Source organism: Leptopilina boulardi, unplaced genomic scaffold (assembly GCF_019393585.1).
Source record: "Leptopilina boulardi isolate dan_hultmark-lab unplaced genomic scaffold, ZJU_Lbou_2.1 LbouV2_392, whole genome shotgun sequence".
Classification (NCBI taxonomy): Eukaryota; Metazoa; Arthropoda; class Insecta; order Hymenoptera; family Figitidae; genus Leptopilina; species Leptopilina boulardi.
Window position 1 is genome coordinate 770,788 of NW_026137965.1, and position 21,570 is coordinate 792,357.

The 21,570-nt window shown below is 32.2% G+C and overlaps 1 protein-coding gene across 1 annotated transcript; it reads right to left on the reverse strand.

Moving 5' to 3' along the window:
- Window positions 1–16,696: 16,696 nt before the first annotated feature.
- Window positions 16,697–18,814, reverse strand: LOC127288672 (uncharacterized). The gene is made up of 4 exons (XM_051316277.1): window positions 18,794–18,814; window positions 18,495–18,747; window positions 17,359–18,243; window positions 16,697–17,265 (listed from the first exon to the last, which is right to left on the reverse strand). Exons 1-4 carry the CDS (start codon window positions 18,812–18,814, stop codon window positions 16,697–16,699), a joined length of 1,728 nt encoding a protein of 575 aa, XP_051172234.1.
- Window positions 18,815–21,570: the final 2,756 nt, after the last annotated feature.

Genomic DNA, 21,570 nt, shown 5'->3' on the forward strand with positions numbered 1-21,570 from the left:
TGAATCGACGGGCTGGTTTTTCAAGGCCGTGAAAATTCACATCACTGTATGTGATTGGCTTTACTATAAACTCCGTGAAAATGGAACTTTTAATATGGCCAATCACATAGAGTTGTATGAATTTTCACGGCCGCGAAAAAACATTCTGTCGATTCACTCGTCCAAAATACCGGTGGGATAAAAGCACATTTACGTATATGTACGCGAGTCGGATACGGGATGTGCAAATTCCCGTAACCGCCTTTAATTGTGCGTTGAAAAAACGGTTGCGCCAACGTTTGTCGCAACCATATTTCAACGCACAATTAGGCAGCTTTCGAATTGGGACATTGGATACTTCCCGAGTATACACTTTATCAAAAGTGCGCTGAAAATGCCGATTCGGAAACGGCCTTAAAGACGATTGCGGGAACGCAATCCACAATAGGTTCCACAATAGGCAAAATCGTAATGTCTTAAAGACAATTTACACCTTTAGTAAAAAAAACTTTTTATTTTGCATTTTCCGAAATACACAAACCTGATTGGTTGTTCACAATCTTCGTATGTTTTCGAGAGTTGCTGACAGTATACTGACAGTAAAAAATTACCCAATCAGAATAAACATGTTGATGGATCAGCCAATCACAACATACTGACAGTATACTCACAGCAACTCCCGAAAACACCCATTGACAATGGACAATCAATCAGATATTTGGATTTCGGAAAATCAAAATAAAAAATTTTCTTTATTTAAGGTGTAAATGCTTCAGCCTTTATAATGATTCTACATTCACCTAAAACTGCGCGAACGGTCCGCACTTGCGTTAAGTTTTATATATATATAGATATAGTTAAATATGGTAAGCGTCACGGAAAAACGAACTGCTCTTTCATATTGTAAAGTTGGTTCTACAATAAGCGCTTCGGACGTAGACGCGAACGCATACCTAATAAAAAAGGGGTATGGGGATATACATCTATATCCCTCTCTCTTATTAGGTACACGTTCACGTCCACGTCCGACGCGCTTATTGTAGAATCAACTTAAGAAAAGATATTGTATTATAACATGCGTCCAGGGTGTTCGCCCTGGGTTAACCCAGAGTTAGCCATGGTCCAGTGTCATCAATAACATGCTGTTAGATCTACCAATCACAATTAACCAAAGGCGAACGCCGAAAACAGCCTCTATAACGCACGTGTTGTGGCAATACGTAGACTAAACAAAGAAACAATAGAACATGCACCAGAGACCGGTCGCATCTCAGCCTTCACGGCTTGGGCATGTACCGCAGGCTGTGACCGCAGCTTCAATGACCTCTACACCTCAAGATGGCGGATGACAAATTTAAAAATTAATTGAATTTGCTTAAAACTTAGAGAAGAATAGACATGTTCTTTGTCCTTCTCTCACTATTCCGGTTGCGTTTACGATTACGATTCCGGTTACGTTTCTATTCTTCTCAGGCCTTTACGAATTTGACATCATATTTTTAAAATTCAAAATAGCAGATCCAATATGGCGGACAAAATTTTAAAAAATTGATAGGCTTTGATTGAAACACGTTACTTAGGGGGTTTTTGAAGTCGCTGATGACGAAACTGGCATTCGATTTTGAAAATTCAAAATGGTGGATCTAATTTGGCAGATGACAAAATTAAAAATTAATTAGACTTGCTTAAAACTTTTTACTCAGGGGGTTTTGAGGTTGCTGATTACGAATTTGACATCAGATTTTTAAACGAGTTTTAAGCGAATCCGATCAATTTTTTAATTTTTTTATATCATATTGGAGCCGCCAATTTGAATTTTTGAACTCTGGTAGCAAATATGTACGTAATCAGCGACCTCAAAAACCTGCGAGTAACAAGTTTCAAGCAAATTCAACTAATTTTTGTTATCCGCATAAAGTGGATTCGCCATTTTGAATTTTCAAAATTTAATGCCAGATTCGAAATCAGCGATCTCAAAAACCCCCAAGTAAAAAGTTTCAAGCCATTTCAACGTGCAAGAGCATTTATTTCGACATGTTAACTTTAAAGTCATTTTTCTCGAAAACAGGATTTTGGACGTAAGGTCCATTTTATCATATAATAACATTAAAATGTGTGTTGATAATTAATTTTGTTATATGTTTGATTCAATTGCATTGATAGATTCTCTGAATTCGTGAGAAAATATAAATTTTGAGGTTAGAAAAGTGTGTTTACTAACTTGAAATCTTTTACTGCTGCGGTAATTTCCACTTAAAATATACATTTTATATTTATTTTAATAACATGCATACTGGATATTGTTTAGTAATGTTGTTTAAATATAAAGTGTGATTAGTAAACAAACACCTCTAACCTAAAAATTTATATTTAATCCATAGACATATAGAAATGGACCGAGCACCACTGTGGAGAGACATGAAGGAAAAAAGAGAGAGAGAAAAAAACGACTTATCCCACACTCTCTCTTTCTAAAGCAGGGACGTTTGAAGGAATCAGTGGACCCATGGTTGAATTTTGTAAATGTTGAAAAAGAAATATGGAATTTTTTCGGTGCAAAGTAATTTTATAAAAAGAAATTTAAATAGGTACAAATATTAAAATTTTAAATTATTAAATTTTTTAAATTATTTTCATTTTTAATTTTTTCTTACAGAATTTAAATAAGTACAAATATTAAAGTTTTAAATTTTTGAAATATTTTAATTTTTTATAACAAATTTGAATAAGAATAAATTTTCAGTGTACAATAACAACAGTTTACCACCATTATTTCTAAAAATCACTTATTTACAATCAAAAATTAAATCAACATTTTTCACACGTGTATCTTTGGAAGATACCATAGATACATGATAGTCATGTATTGCTGTTCTTCTTTTACTAATTCTTTTGTTTGTGATTACGATTCCGGTTACGTTTCTATTATGCTCAGGCCTTTACTTTGTCATTTAGCAAAATAGAAACGTCACCGGAATTGGAATCGCAAACGCAATCAAAAGGATGTGTCAAAGAAGGTTAGACATATTGTTTGTCCTTTTCTAACTCATACTTCCGGTTACATTTGCGGTTCGGTCGTTTCCGAATTGGGAATTTTAGCGCATACTTGATAAAGTGTATACTAGGGAAGTATGCAGTGTCCTTGTTTCTCCGTGCGAAAAAAAGGACACTGTATACTTCCTGAGTACACACTTTATCAAAAATGTACTAATAATCCCAATCCTGAAACGGCTTCAACGATAACAGATTTAAGGCCAACACACAATAGCTTCACGAAAGTCGTCCGCGAACGAGATGCATGACATAGAAAAGGGTACGAATATATGTATACCCTTTTTTAACTGAATGTTTCACGTTTACGAACGTCTTTGCTAAGCTATTTCACTAATGGTACATCTTCAATCAGACCCTAAAGGCGTCGTCCCATGACAGCGTGAAATACCGGCGTAAAAGCGGAAAGCATGAGAATAAAAGAGATCTTCTTCTTCTCTTTCGTTGGCCTTTTGATAAAGAATGAAAGAGATAGTGAGATATCTTCATCTCTTTCGTTCTCTTGCTATCCGCTTTTACGCCGGCGTTTTACGCTGTCATGGGACGGCACCTTAATAAGGTTGTCCATACCCTACCGAAAGAGTGATACTTGAATGGTACTGAATTGGACTTGGCTTGAGTTTCACTTCAGTACCACTACCTGATAACCCATAAGAAGACATTTTTAAAGTACTTTAACAATAGTTTTAAAGGTATAATAGATCAACAAAACGTCTCTCACGATATACGTGTAAAACAGCAAAAAATACATAATTGGGATTGGCGGTCTAGTAACTTTACCTACTTCTGGCAACCATTTTGTTTTTTTCTCTTTTTCTATCTAACTAGATAAAAAGAGAAAAAACACCAAAATGGCCGTCAGAAGTAGGTAAACACCAGATGGCGTATCGAAGTTTAGCCAATCCCAATAGTTTGTAGAAAATTTCCGTTAAGTTTGGAAATTATATTGCAATCCCTCCTTGAACAATAGACCTCTAGGTCCTTTGCAGAAGGATTATAATTTTAACCCGAGTTTTATGACTTAAAAAATTTGAAATTTTAATAACTCAACTTTAAAAAATATATATTGAGATTCCTTAATATTTCCAGGTTATGAATATCTAAAATTTATCAAAAAATAATTACATTTAAAAAAGTTATAATTTATCTCGTATACCTTAAGTTTGATAAAAAAATGGACATCATTTTTGAATTTAGCTGCCAAAGGACATATCATAAGCATAATAATGTATAAAAATAATATAAATCCAGGAAAAACAAATATAATATTGAAATAAATATAAAGTATTAGTTTAAACATATTGAAAAAGCTAGTCACTTTTTACTTTTATGAGGGTATTAACGGTAAATCTACCCTTTTCGCAGGTAAATTTCCCAGTTCCATTTCAGTACCAAAATGCACCAAATTAGTACTGAGTTGGTACTGAGCCCTCAATTCCAATTTCCCAGTACTAGATTCTAAACTTTTTGTATTTGAAACAAATATTATTTAATTGACTCAAATAATAATTATTTCATACAAATAAATATTTATTTTTAAAAAATCAAGTAACCGATAATTTAAATCTAATAAATTTTTTCAGTGCTAAAAATTATAATAAACTGATAATAATTTTCAAACAATTAAATTTTAAAATTTTCGAAACGAAATGTCACAGTATTACCAATTGCTGAAGTTTTGCACCGGAATAATATCAAAACATAACCCCAATCATGGATGTATTCTATTCAAGAATTGTTATAATTAATTGGTCCACCACAATTCTTGAATAGAGTAAATCCATGATTGAGGTTCTGTTTTGATAGTGATATATCCCTGTCGTTTTTACTATCATTATTTTCGGATTTGCATTCTGCATTTCCATCAACATGTAAATCCAACCTAATTTTTCTGACCGACTCCGTAGACCACGAAGTAAGACGTTGTCACGTCAAAAATGTTATATAGATATATAAAGTATAAACTTTGGATTCTTTTGTGGCCTTTGGTCCGTATAAGAAATAGTTTCAATTTGGTTTTTTAATATAATTTATTTACAATACAACCACTCGAATGCATTTTCGCCATGTACATGGCTCATCAGGAACTACAATGAAAAAAATCGGTTTAGGATCTATGGTCGGAAATCGCATTTTAAAGGTAAAAAAATAAAAATAAAAATAAGGATATATTAACATACCGCATTTTACAGGAGTTGAGAATTTAAATTTAAATTTTATAAAAATTAGAGACATCGATGTAAACATAACCTCCAAAGGTAAACATACAATGAATGTTGTCGAAAAACTTTACAAGACAAAAATTCCATTCTCATGGGCTGGCACAGGTTTTGTGTAGAAAAAAGTGGTATAATTAAATGTTTAAAATAATAATCATAATAAATATTAAAAACTTTTTTAGTATGAGAGACATTGGCAATGTGCTCTCTGAAAAAGACAACACACATACTGCTAGGTTAAGGTGGGTTAAAGCCTTCTCCACAGTTGGTATGCAGTATGTGTGTTGTCTTTTTCAGAGAGCACATTGCCAATGTCTCTCATACTAAAAAAGTTTTTAATATTTATTATGATTATTATTTTAAACATTTAATTATACCACTTTTTTCTACACAAAACCTGTGCCAGCCCATGAGAATGGAATTTTTGTCTTGTAAAGTTTTTCGACAACATTCATTGTATGTTTACTTTGGAGGTTATGTTTACATCGATGTCTCTAATTTTTATAAAATTTAAATTTAAATTCTCAACTCCTGTAAAATGCGGTATGTTAATATATCCTTATTTTTATTTTTTTACCTTCAAAATGCGATTTCCGACCATAGATCCTAAACCGATTTTTTTCATTGTAGTTCCTGATGAGCCATGTACATGGCGAAAATGCATTCGAGTGTTTGTATTGTAAATAAATTATATTAAAAAACCAAATTGAAACTATTTCTTATACGGACCAAAGGCCACAAAAGAATCCAAAGTTTATATTTAAAAATTAAGGTCCTTAAAAATACAACTTGATATATAAAGTATGCAAGTAAATTGTAATTATAAATTAAAAATAAAGCGCCAAATATTTTAAATATAGTTGTTAATATACAAAGCACTTTATTTTTATTTTATAATTTATTTGCATACTTTATATATTTAATTTAAATTTTTTAAATTAAAATTGAAACCAAAGGTGGAAAATTTTGTTTGGCGAACAGGGATGAGAACGCAAATAATCTTTAATGTACCTATAGATTATTTGAACGCAAATAATCTTTAATGTACCTAAAGATTATTTGAACGCAAATAATCTTTAATATACCTAAAGATTATTTGCGTTGTCATGGTAACACCTGTGTTAGAAAAGGATGAAAATATGTAGGCAAATCTGGCCCACGAGTGTACGTTTGGTCTTTGGTGAAACTTTAGAATCTAGTAACTTTCGGTTTTACATTCTGCATTTAAATTAACATGTATCTTCACCCTAAGGGTGGAGTTAGGGTACGGTCACACTATCTCACGCATGCACTGTCCATGCATGCAGAAACATTTGGCCGGTCACACTTCAACGAAATCTAGTGAATGTTTAGTAACTTTCTAGTTACAACCGAAAATTTTGGAAAATTACTAGAAAGTTACTAAATATTCACTAGATTTCGTTCAAGTGTGACCGGACAAATGTTTCTGCATGCATGTACAGTGCATGCATGAGATAGTGTGACCGTACCCTTACATGTTGATGTAAATACAAAATGCAAAACCGAAAATAATGTGAGTGAAAAGGATAGTGATATATCCCTGTCCTTTGCACACTCATTATTTTCGGTTTTGCATTCTGCATTTACATCAACATGTAAATCCAACCTGAGTTTAGTATTGGTCACATCATATGACAATGTTTATTTTTGTTATTAGGGTCTGATTGGAGATAGTTTCAGAATATATGCAAAAACCAAGTACAAGTGCAAGTCCCATGAGTGCAGGAGAGACAGTTATGGAGGTTCTACAATAAATGCAAAAGGCAAGTGCAAGTACAAGTTCAAATGCAAATCCCATGAGTGCAAGAGAGATAGATGGACTATCTATCTCTATCGCACTCATGTGATTGGCACTTGGACTGACACTTGTACACTTTTAGGCAGATATGAAGACGTCACTGCGCTTGCGAACTAACGCGTCAGTTACGCAAAGCAAACATTTAGGAACATATTGGAGAAAGACCTTTACCATTACGAACCCTTCTTAGATAGTTTGGCTGTGGCCGTACCCTTAAAGAGCTTGTATACCTCACTGATCCCGAGTATACTTCTTGCGAATTTTACGCGCACACAAGTCTGTAGTAATATAGTCCTAAAAATGTGCTTTGTATGGCATGCATAATTTAACTAAAGACTCCAATTAAAAAAGAGATATTTTGCTCTTCAATGTTTTCAGCAGTTCGAATATGTCTAAGGTGATGTTAAATTCTTCAACTCAAGAAAATTTTATGGATTAATAATCAGAATAATTAATGTCTATTCCAGAATCCTTTGATGAATCTTCCGTTTAATGTATATTGTTTTATTAACAATGATTTACTAAAATTTGATTCTCTAAAAACAACTAGCTGATGATTAAATCGTGTAATGTGCATAAATAAGATCTAATTTGACATTTACTTTTTCATTTATTAGTATAAATTAACATTCATTACGAATATTAATCATTTGCAGTAGCAGAATTTTTATATTTCCTGAAAATTAAATATAGATATATATAATAGTAAGAAGACTGCAGTAGTTCAATCATCAATTTATAGAAATTCCCTTAAAAAACTGAAATAATTTTTTATTTGATTCTTATCGTGGTAAATATTTAGTTCTTTTTTAAAACATTATAGAGTTGAGTCTGGTAATTTAGAACGAGTTGTAATTATTTACTAATGTAAATGGTAATCATGACATTGTTCATGCCAACAAGATTAAATTATAAATGAAATTTTTGACAATTATGATGTACGTGAAATTAGTGTAAACTAAATTAATATAGTCCTCAAAATATTCGTTGAGCTGAGAATCAAAGTATCAAGTGATTCTAAACTATGGAGTAAAGATTGCTTTCTTCATTTCTTGATTCGAATGCTAATATAATTATAGTGGTTGCTTTAATTAAACCGTAAATTTAAAAAGAAAGGTTGCGAATTTTACGCGCTCACAAGTCTGCAGCAATACAGTCCTAGAAATGTGCTTTGTATCGCATGCATAATTTAACTAAAGACTCCAATTAAAAAAGAGATATTTTGCTCTTCCGTTGTTTTCGGCTGTTCGAATATGTCTAAGGTGATGTTAAATTCTTCAACTCAAGAAAATTTTATGGACTAATAATCAGAATAATTAATGTCTATTCCAGAATCCTTTGATGAATCTTCCGTTTAATGTATATTGTTTTATTAACTATGATTTATTAAAATTTGATTCTTTATGAACAACTAGCTGATGATTAAATCGTGCAATGTGCATTAATAAGATCTAATTTGACATTTACTTTTTCATATATTAGTATAAAATAACATTCATTACGAATATTAATCATTTGCAGTAGCAGAATTATTATATTTCCTGAAAATGAAGTCTAGATATATATAATAGTAAGAAGACTGCAGTAGTTCACTCATCAATTTGTAGAAATTCCCTTGAAAAACTGAAATAATTTTGTACTCGATTCTTGTCGTGATAAATATTTAGTTCTTTTTTTTAAAACATTTTAGAGTTGAGTTTGGTAATTTAGAACGAGTTGTAATTATTTACTAATGCAAATGTTAATCATGACAATGTTCATACCAACAAGATTAAATTATAAATGAAATTTTTGACAATTATGATGTACGTGAAATTAGTGTAAACTAAATTAATATAGTCCTCAAAATATTCGTTGAGCTTAGAATCAAAGTATCAAGTGATTCTAAACTCTGGAGTTAAGATTACTTTCTCCATTTCTTGATTCGAATGCTAATATAATTATAATGGTTGCTTTAATTAAACTGTAAATTTAAAAAACAGGTTGCGAATTTTACGCGCACACAAGTCTGTAGTAATAAAGTCCTAAAAATGTGCTTTGTATCGCATGCATAATTTAACTAAAGACCCCAATTAAAAAAGAGATATTTTGCTCTTCCGTTGTTTTCTGCTGTTCGAATATGTCTAAGGTGATGTTAAATCCTTCAACTCAAGAAAATTTTATGGATTAATAATCAGAATAATTAATGTCTATTCCAGAATCCTTTGATGAATCTTCAGTTTAATGTATATTGTTTTATTAACAATGATTTACTAAAATTTGATTCTTTAAAAACAACTAGCTGATAATTAAATCGTGTAATGTGCATAAATAAGATCTAATTTGACATTTACTTTTTCATTTATTAGTATAAATTAACATTCATTACGAATATTAATCATTTGCAGTTGCAGCATTTTTATATTTCCTGAAAATTATATCTAGATATATATAATAGTAAGAAAACTGCAGTAGTTCACTCATCAATTTATAGAAATTCCCTTAAAAAACTGAAATAATTATTTATTCGATTCTTGTCGTGGTAAATATTTAGTTCTTTTTTAAAACATTATAGAGTTGAGTCTGGTAATTTAGAACGAGTTGTAATTATTTACTAATGTAAATGGTAATCATGACATTGTTCATGCCAACAAGATTAAATTATAAATTAAATTTTTGACAATTATGTTGTACGTGAAATTAGTGTAAACTAAATTAATATAGGCCTCAAAATATTCGTTGAGCTGAGAATCAAAGTATCATGTGATTCTAAACTCTGGAGTTAAGATTACTTTCTTTATTTCTTGATTCGAATGCTAATATAATTATAATGGTTGTTTAATTAAACCGTAAATTTAAAAAAAAAAGTTCCAAATTTTACGCGCTCACAAGTCTGTAGTAATATAGTCCTAGAAATATGCTTTGTATCGCATGCATAATTTAACTAAAGAATTTACATAAAAAAGAGATATTTAGCTCTTCCGTTGTTTTCTGCTGTTCGAATATGTCTAAGGTGATGTTAAATTATTCAACTCAAGAAAATTTTATGGATTAATAATCAGAATAATTAATGTCTATTCTAGAATCCTTTGATGAATCTTCGGTTTAATGTAAATTGTTTTATTAACTATGATTTACTAAAACTTGATTCTTTAAAAACAACTAGCTGATGATTTTATCGTGTAATTTGCATAAATAAGATCTAATTTGACATTTACTTTTTCATTTATTAGTATAAATTAACATTCATTACGAATATTAATCATTTGCAGTTGCAGCATTTTTATATTTCCTGAAAATTATATCTAGATATATATAATAGTAAGAAAACTGCAGTAGTTCACTCATCAATTTATAGAAATTCCCTTAAAAAACTGAAATAATTATTTATTCGATTCTTGTCGTGGTAAACATTTAGTTCTTTTTTAACACATTAGAGAGTTGAGTTTAGTAATTTAGAACGATTTGTAATTATTTACTAATGTAAATGCTAATCATGACATTGTTCATGCCAACAAGATTAAATTATAAATTAAATTTTTGACAATTATGTTGTACGTGAAATTAGTGTAAACTAAATTAATATAGTCCTTAAAATATTCGTTGAGCTGAAAATCAAAGCGTCAAGTGATTCTAAACACTGAAGTTAAGATTACATTCTTCATTTCTTGATTCGAATGCTAATATAATTATAATGGTTGTTTAATTAAACCGTAAATTAAAAAAAAAAAGTTCCAAATTTTACGCGCTCACAAGTCTGTAGTAATATAGTCCTAAAAATGTGCTTGTATCGCATGCATAATTTAACTAAAGACTCCAATTAAAAAAGAGATATTTTGGTCTTCCGTTGTTTCTGCTGTTCGAATATGTCTAAGGTGATGTAAAATTCTTCAACTCAAGAAAATTTTATGGATTAATAATCAGAGTAATTAATGTCTATTCTAGAATCCTTTGATGAATCTTCGGTTTAATGTAAATTGTTTTATTAACTAGGATTTACTAAAACTTGATTCTTTAAAAACAACTAGCTGATGATTTTATCGTGTAATTTGCATAAATAAGATCTAATTTGACATTTTCAATTTAAAAGAAAAAAAATTTTTAACAAAAACTTTTGGAGGTATGATCCATTGAAGTGGCGCCTTAAGAAAAAAGGTGAATTGCGGTGACCAGCATTCTACAAGTATACTTCGTCTGAAATACAAAAATGAAATTGATTTACATTTATTATAAGATTATCTAGTTCGTGATCGAAGGATTTAAAAAAAAAAATTTGTCAAATTGGCGACCTGTCAAAGTCAAAAGTATGATATTCGTTAAAAAATACGGTCGATTTTTAGCTATATAAAAAAAAGTTTTGCATAAAAAAAATCCTTCGATCACGAACTAGACTTATATGTGTAAATGAAACACACTAAATTTTAAATAAATCGGTTTAATGGTATTCGCGTAATCGTGGTCACCGACTGGGAAAATGTCATTTTGAGAAAAACGCATTCAAAGCTTCAACTTACTTTTTTTTGTTTAGAAGAAATTTTGTTTCCAAGTTACAAAGAGTCATCAAATCCTGGACCATGTAATAACTCTTCCGCAGTGGTTGCCGATTCTAAATCATAGGAAAAGGCCATCTGTCGTTAGGGTCAGGTATGGCTGGCCACCTTGTATGAAGCCACGGGACGCGCCGCTGCAGTGTTCTGTATATCTCATTTATTTTTCACCGGATCAACTTTGAAATTTACAGACACATTTCTAAATATGTATACTTTAAGAAAATGCACAAAAAAAATCGATTTTTCGAAAGTTACAACTGGTGTTCCCCTCTTAACATTCATTACGAATATTAATCATTTGAAGTAGCAGAATTTTTATATTTGCTGAAAATTAAATCTAGATATATATAATATTAAGAAGACTACAGTAGTTCACTCATCAGTTTATAGAAATACCCTTAAAAAACTGAAATAATTTTTTATTCGATTCTTATCGAGGTAAATATTTACTTCATTTTAAAACATTATAGAGTTGAGTCTGGTAACTTAGAACGAGTTGTAATTATTTACTAATGTAAATGTTAATCATGACATTGTTCATGCCAACAAGATTAAATTATAAATGAAATTTTTGAGAATTATGATGTACGTGAAATTAGTGTAATCTAAATTAATATAGTCCTTAAAATATTCGTTGAGCTGAAAATCAAAGCGTCAAGTGATTCTAAACACTGAAGTTAAGATTACATTCTTCATTTCTTGATTCGAATGCTAATATAATTATAATGGTTGTTTAATTAAACCGTAAATTAAAAAAAAAAAGTTCCAAATTTTACGCGCTCACAAGTCTGTAGTAATATAGTCCTAAAAATGTGCTTTGTATCGCATGCATAATTTAACTAAAGACTCCACTTAAAAAAGAGATATTTTGGTCTTCCGTTGTTTTCTGCTGTTTGAATATGTCTAAGGTGATGTTAATTTATTCAACTCATGAAAATTTTATGGATTAATAATCAGAATAATTAATGTCTATTCTAGAATCCTTTGATGAATCTTACGTTTAATGTATATTGTTTTATTAACTATGATTTACTAAAACTTGATTCTTTAAAAACAACTAGCTGATGATTTTATCGTGTAATTTGCATAAATAAGATCTAATTTGACATTTACTTTTTCATTTATTAGTATAAATTAACATTCATTACGAATATTAATCATTTGCAGTTGCAGCATTTTTATATTTCCTGAAAATTATATCTAGATATATATAATAGTAAGAAAACTGCAGTAGTTCACTCATCAATTTATAGAAATTCCCTTAAAAAACTGAAATAATTATTTATTAGATTCTTGTCGTGGTAAATATTTAGTTCTTTTTTAACACATTATAGAGTTGAGTTTGGTAATTTAGAACGATTTGTAATTATTTACTAATTTAAATGTTAACCATGACATTGTTGATGCTAACAAGATTAAATTATAAATGAAATTTTTGACAATTATGATGTACGTGAAATTAGTGTAATCTAAATTAATATAGTCCTCAAAATATTCGTTGAGCTGAGAATCAAAGCGTCAAGTGATTCTAAACACTGAAGTTAAGATTACTTTCTTCATTTCTTGATTCGAATGTTAATATAATTATAATGGTTGCTTTAATTAAACCGTAAATTTAAAAAAAAAGGTTGCGAATTTTACGCGCTCACATGTTTACGCGCATGTTAGGAATATGTTCGATAAATGCGTATGTTTTATTATTTTAAAACGTCACGGTCTATATGTAGATAACATTTTACATTACTGTGCATGTTTTAATACCTTAGGAATTTAGTGCGCAGAGGTAGGTTTCATAAAACACTACTGCGCATGTTTTAATGTCTTACAACATTACAGCGCAAAGGTTGGGATTATATTACATATGTGCGCATGTTTTATTATTTCAAAAACGTCACGGTCGATATGTATATAACATTCTACATTACTACGCATGTTTTAATACCTTTGGAATTTATTGCGCAGAGGTAGGTTTTATAAAACACTATTGCGCATGTTTTTATTCTTTATGACATTACTGCGCATAAGTTGGGATTATATTACATTACTGCGCATGTTTTAAAGCCTTATGATATTACTGCGCATAGGTTGGGGTTACATTACATTAGTGCGCATGTTTTAATACCTTAGGAATTTATTGCGCAGGGGTAGGTTTCATAAAACACAATTGCGCATGTTTTAATTCTTTATGACATTACTGCGCATAAGTTGGGATTATATTACATATGTGAGCATTTTTTATTATTTGAAAACGTCACGGTTGATATGTATATAACATTTTACATTTCTGCGCATGTTTTAATACCTTAGGAATTTGTTGCGCAGAGATAGGTTTCATAAAACACTACTGCGCATGTTTTAAAGCCTTATGATATTACTGCGCATAGGTTGGGGTTATATTACATTACTGCGCATGTTTTAAAGCCTTATGATATTACTGCGCATAGGTTGGGGTTATATTACATTAGTGCGCATGTTTTAATACCTTAGGAATTTATTGCGCAGAGGTAGGTTTCATAAAACACAATTGCGCATGTTTTAATTCTTTATGACATTACTGCGCATAAGTTGGGATTATATTACATATGTGGGCATTTTTTATTATTTGAAAACGTCACGGTTGATATGTAGATAACATTTTACATTTCTGCGCATGTTTTAATACCTTAGGAATTTGTTGCGCAGAGATAGGTTTTATAAAACACTACTGCGCATGTTTTAAAGCCTTATGATATTACTGCGCATAGGTTGGGGTTATATTACATTACTGCGCATGTTTTAATACCTTAGGAATTTACTGCGCAGATGTTTGAGTCATATAACACTATTGCGCATGCGTGGGTATGATAGTTTGTTATTGCTCACGGGTAATTAACATGGAGTATGTGCTTTCTGTTAATGACTTTAATTCGACTTTAATATGCTCAAGGCATTTTTTGGGGACTTTCAGTCCAAATCAAAATCTTCTTCGAAATTGACTTCGACCCGCCATCTGTTAGACACGCCAAATCTAGAAAAGTCCCAAAACTATGCTTCTTACGTAAAACCGATGAATAGTCCCCAAACTATGCTTTGGAGTCGTAGATACTTTCGGGCCGTCCCGAAAGTAACAAAAAATCCCTAAAGTATGCTTTGTATAAATGAAAAGTCCCTAAAGTATGCGATGTACATATATATACGTACATATAAAAAGTATTAATCCAGTTTATATTAGAAAAATTAAGGTTTATCAATAATTGCTATTTTTTGACATACTATTCGTTCTTTTATTTAAAATTAATTATAACTTTGTAATTTTAAGGTTTTTTTTGTATTTTTGACTGCCAACCTTCATTCCTGGCTTATTTTCGCTTTACGTTATAAAAAAAACTGCCCCTTCCCAGGGCCAGATTTTTTATAACCCTTCGAAGAGTATAAGAAGGGTCGAAGCGGGCCTGTCGGGAGTCATTCTTCCGCCTCCACTTTTACGGAAAATTCTTATTGTGAAAATAAAGTGTCAGTTTCTATATACAGTGCCTTCTTCATTTTTCGCAGTAAGTACCTTTACCCTGTTCCTACCAAGTGCTAACCACCTTGTACGTTTCACATATAGCGTTCTGAAATAACGCTTTTATTTTATTCAAAATAATTACCGCTGCAACACTTTCTTTTTTTATTAATTTTTCATTTATTATTATTTACCGTGATCTACGGTGTCCGAATATCCGACCAGTACCGGGACACCTCCCACTACGGGCGTCCCAAGGATCATCAGGGTCGAGACTTTGGCTGTCCCACTGGTTCTGCCAAACTCACCAGCAGCTGGTCCACATGTCCCACCTCCCCGAGTAGGGACACCTATTGTCATACACGACGACAGTGACGACGACGTTTTCGAGATCTTTTGCCGATCTCCTATTCCCCGGTCATCTTCATCGGAGCCGGCCCAGATGTCCAAGTGTACCATTTCGACCAATGAAATTGTCCCAGTTGGGGACCTGGCAAACTGGGAACGTACGATTCCCTCTCTACTCGACTTGCCGTACATCCGACCAGTATCCCGGCCGGTACTCGCAAGTTGTACCACACGCTGTCACCACCATCAGATTAAGCGACTAAATGGGTATGTGTCCCAGCATAATAAACGCCGTTAGTATTATTAACCAAAATGTAAACGGGAAATAAGGAGGTTTCAATATATGTATTTATTCTTTTTTAGCTAGATCATTTTATTGTATTTACCTTCCTGAATTACCTATCCTGTCCCATTTTTTTATTTTTATCTTAATCACGTCTCATTTTCTTTTACACTATTCTAATAAAAGTAGCATTTAGTGTTGTCAAACAATTGGTCTTAAACTTTTGCTGAATAAAGTTGTACTCGCTTTGAACTGTCCCATCTTCAAAGGGACAGGTGACAGACTCGATCCAAGAAGCAAAAATGTTCCTGTAGAAGAAAGAAGGCATGAGGAGATCAATGTTTCTTCCACCTCTTTAATAAAAGAAGTTGTTAAAATGTCAATTGATAATATTGAAGTAGTTGTTCTTAAACGTTAGTAAATGATACGTAATCTCTGAATAAATCATGAAAATTCATTTATTTTTCTCGGAGATATAGCGTATCGAAATTTAAAAAAAAAATTTTGAACCCCTGTAAATCCAAAAATTTTCAAAATCGCTTTTGGATTTCTTATTTGCATATATTTCTCTACTGTTTCACTGAGTTTCATAAAAATCGGAGAACCAGGGGACAACTTTGATTTTTTAGGTATGGACACACCCAGTTTAGAGTATTTATAAAAGCAATTTAGTGTTTAAAAATTATTAAGTATAAAGCGAGGTATTTATGATGTGCAATATTAATAATTTTCGTTTTTTAATAACAATTCAATTTTAATGTTCTATTGGAAGTGGATAGAAACTTCTAATTGCTCGTTTATAGCTTCCATTTTTCGTTTTTACGGTGACAACCCTAATGATTCCATCTGACCCAGAATGAGTGTCATTGATGCGTCCCAAGCTCCATTGCATGAGAGGAAAACTGTCTGCTCGTAAAACTACTAGAGTACCAACAGCGATGTTTGAAGATCTAGATTTCCATTTGTTGCGAGTAATTAATTCATTCAAATACTCTTTTGCCAACGACGCCAAAAGTGCTGTTTCATTTGCTGGGCGTGTTCCCAGAGAGATAATCGGCCTGGCTTGACATCATTAAGATCTTCTTCAGGTAATCCTGTCAAGGGGCTACTAATGAGGAAATGACCAGGTGTAAGAGGGCGTAGGTCAATAGGATCGGAAGAAACTGGAGTGAGAGGGCGGGAATTCAAAATGGCTTCGATTTCACAGACATAAACTTGTAATTGTTCGAATGTAAATACGGCATTACCTACGGTGCGTATAAAAGGGTGCTTGAACGATTTGACCGCCGCTTCCCATAACCCGACAAAATGAGGTGCTCTTGGAAGGCTAAATTTCCAAGTAATTCTTTCGCTATCTAGAAATTGAGTTACCTTTTGTTTATGACTTGTTGAATTGAATAACTGCTCTAGTTCTTTTAACTGTTTATTTGCGCCAACAAAGTTTGTTCCATTATCAGAATAAATTTTGTTAGCTTTCCTTCGTCTTGCAAATACCTTTTTTAAGCACCCGATAAATGCCTCCGTGGTGAGATCACTCACTAGTTCAAGGTGTACTGCGCGAGTTACAAAACAAATAAAAACTGCTACTTATGATTTTAATTTTTTTGTATTGCGGTACCTTTTTTCTATAACAAAAAAAGGGCCACAGTAATCTACTCCAACAACAGAAAATGCTCGTGAATAATTTGTTCGATCTGCGGGTAGGTTTCCCATTATGCAATCAAAACTGCGAGGATTAGCACGAAAGCAATCTACACATTTACGAATTAATTTTCTAGTAATATTTCTTCCGTCTAAAGGCCAATATAATTCGCGCACTGAATAGAGTGTGGATTGAATTCCTGCATGTTTTAATTTTTTCTGATGTTCGAGAATTATCAAAGAAGTAATAAAATGATTGCGTGGAAGTACTATCGGATGTTTTTGATTTATATCGAGATTTGAGTTTACTAGTCGTCCACCAACTTTAAGTATACCTTTTTTTAAGAAGGGATTTAGATTTAAAAGTTTACTTTTTTTACAAATTGGTTTTTCTTTAGATAATTGATGAATTTCTTCAGAAAATTCGCTAAATTGAACTAGTTTAATTACAGCATTGTGAGCTTTTCCATCTTCGGCATGCGAGAGTTGACCAGTGAATTTCTTGGAATTGTTTACCCTTGAATTGTGACAAAATCCATAACAATAAGCTATTACACGAATTAGGGTTGACATTGATGAAAAGCGCGTGAGAAAATTTGTGTCATTATGTGTGTTATTGGTTGTTATTGTAAATATCTTACAATCATCATTCTTACGTGTCTCAGGAACGGTAATAGGTTTCAATTCTGTTTTAGGCCAACTGTCTTGGTCATGCCTTAGCCATTGTGGCATCCTACCGCGAGAAGGTAAATCCGCAGGATTATCCTCAGTGGGCACATGCTTCCATTCTTGGGGTTTTGTTACTTCAAGTATTTCACCTACTCGATTAGCAACAAAAGTTTTTAAATTACAAGGCGGAGTTTTTATCCAGCAGACAGCAATTGTCGAATCTGACCAAAAATATTGTTGTTGAATTTCAAGGTGATTCAGGGCTTGTTTTGTAACATTAAATAAGCGTGCAAATAATAAAGCTGCGCATAACTCTAACCTGGGTAAGGTAACTAGATGTATTGGTCCTGTCCTGAAAGCCAAGACATACCTAAAGTTTTTATTATTTCAACTGATTTCAGTGAAATAAGAGAATCATTTGATTTATTGTCAATATTGTTTACTAGGCGTGGATCATTTGAGGCCCACTTACGTAAGGTAAATCCACCCTTGTGAAGAAGATCAATTAGTTCATCGCGTAATGCTAAAGACTGTTCGTAGGTTTTTGCACCCGTTAAAACGTCATCGACATAAAAATCACGCTTTAAAATTTGCGAAGCTACCGGAAATGATTTTTCTTCAACGGAAGCTAATTGAGATAAAACACGTGTAGCAAGATATGGTGCTGATGCTGTACCATATGTTACTGTATTCAATTTATAGATAGTTTCAAGAATTGCGGGCAACTATAAGTTGGATGTTCACTCTTGCACAAAAAACAAATTGGTTTACCTTGTGTAGAAATGTATGCATGTTGTGTATTTTGTTTTTTAGAATATTTAGAATTTGTCTTATTTAATTCACCTTTATTGTTTGCTTTTAATTAATGAAATTAGCATTGTATCCCAATGTTCAACAGGAACCATTAGTGCTTTTAATGCGAGAAAATGTTTCTGAATATAATCTAATAAGGCACGCATAGAAAAATCCTTTGATACATGCGGGAGTTCAAGAAGAGCTTTCGTGTGACTTTCAACTATGAAGCGATGATTATTATAACGTTCTTCAAGTAAATCTCATGCAACCTGATAATTTTGAGCGGAAGTTTCTAGTGAATCAATTATTGTGCTTGCTTCGTCCTTTAAACTTGACTTTAAGTAATGCAATTTTTGAATAGCAGGAATTATATCATTCTCATGAATAGTAATCGATTTAAAAATGTCTGAGAAACCTATCAACGTATCGTAACTGCCAGAAAATGTAGGCAAATTTATTATTAGTAATTTAATATTTGTTGAAATATCTACATTTCTATCATTTGAAAAATTTGAATTTGATGGTGACGGAGAATTTTTTTCTGGAGTGCTTTCCCCAGGTAAATTGCTAATTATTCCCTTTAATCTACCTGTTATGCTAAAATGTCTAGTTTCAAAAATCTCTCTTTCATTGTAATTAGTATTTAAATCTGCTTCACTGTCGCAAGAAAGGATTTCTAGACGCGATTGAATATCTTAAAATTTTTTCCAATTGTCTACCACCCTTTGCAATCTTCCGACAGGATCTAGAGAAGCAAGATTGGTCGAATCGTTAATTCTATCTAGCGCGGTTTCGGTAATGGTAAGTGACCGTTTTAAAGCACCACGTTTGACATTTAATTCTTTAATTTCTTCTGCCATATTGACTTCGACAATAACTGTCTATGCGGTAGAAAAACTAGGAAAAGAAAAGAAAATTGAAAGGACTTGGTGCCTTGACTTACTCGTTGATGAATCTGTATGACGATGAATTTCACGTTTGATGGAGTCTGGCGGCTAATAGGACGACAATTCCTTGAAATTGCCAAACCTTGGACTTCCTTCCTTGTTGTTGAATTGGACGTGATTCTTCAGCTGAATCACGTTGAGTTGATATTCACTTCGCCTGTTGTGTCGCTAGTTTTGGCACGTTAATTGTAGCAATGTTCAAAGATGCACCTTTCACTGTTAAATTGTGTCATGTCATTGTTTATTGTTCAACTTAAATGTATACTGTGCACTTCACTTAGAAAACCACAACCAATTTGATGTACATATCTTTACAGCCTTTTAGAGTTTTTACTTTATCTTTCAGTTTATTGAATTGTATTTATTATTAGTTGAGTACACTATTTGAATCCGAAACAGCGCACTAATAATTGATAAATGATCAAACACTTTTACCCATGAGTTTTAATGTACCACGGCGCAACAAGTATCCGGCTCGAAGGACCAAAAAATGTTCATGCAAAGAAACATTTCATAGAAAATTGCTTGGCTGTTTAAATGAAGTGAGACAATGTACATGTATAATTTAAAAAAATACAATTTATTTATTTATTTGAATGTTAGTAAAAATTGAGTACACCGATGAATTAATATTTGTGAAAAGAGTAATTGCTTGATCCTACTCAAGCGAGAGCAGAAATGGTTCTGACGATTATGGCAAGTGTCATGTCTTCGTAGTCAAAGATTACATTGGTAGCTTGTGTACAGTGGTCAAAATGTGTTGGTAACATGGTGTTTAGTACAGGTATATTTTGTAGGTTTTTTGGACCCAGGTAATGGTGGAGGTGCAAGTGGAGGGGTTAGGTATTTAGTTTTATTAGTGTACTCTTATCTTCGAAATAATTTCAACAGACCTATCTTAACAATGAGAGGATTAAAGTTATAAAATGCAAGATGTTCCAAAATAAGTTTTTACAAATTTGGGATTATATCTTATGGCTCAATATAAAGTTTTACAATTGTTGCAGATGCTGATGTTTTTCTTGCGATAATATTTACAACTTTATTTTTTTTACCTTTAGAAAAAGATTAAGAATAAGCTATTCTAAATTTTATTTTTCTTATTTTAACTCTCAACGGAACACCACTAGCAAAAGAAAGTCGTCCGATTACTGCTTTCGTAATAGCAGGCCGAGGTTTATTTCAATACAAAGTTATGCCATTTGGATTACACTCGGCTTCCGCTACTTTCCGAAGGACGGTAGAAAAAGTACTTGGTCCGGAATTAGCAGTATCAGCGTTAGTATATCTCAATGACGTCATTATACTAGGGAATACGGTTAGTGAACATTTACGTAACGTAAGACGTGTATTGAAGCGATTGCTAGAAGCGAATTTAAAAGTAAACCCTGAGAAATTCGAATTCTTTAAAACGCGCGTTGTATATCTCGGTCTCGTAGTAGACTATCGACTCTGTTTCAAAAGAAGCAAAAGTGGGTGTGGACAAAGGAACGGAACGATGCGTTTGAAACTTTAAAGAAACGATTATCGACTGTACCAGTTCTCGAGGTTCCCGATTTTTCTGTTCCCTTTTGTTTACAAATCGATGCAAGCAAATACAGTTTATGCGCAGTTTTAATCCAAATTATCGATGGTAAAGAAGACATCATCGCGTACGCGAGTAGGACGCTAAACAAAGTTGAGTTAAATTACTCTGTAACTGAAAAGCAATATTTATCAGTCGTATGGGGAATATAAAAAATGCGATATTACCTTGAAAGATATTCATTCACTGTAATGACGGACTATCTGATAGAGATAAAACAT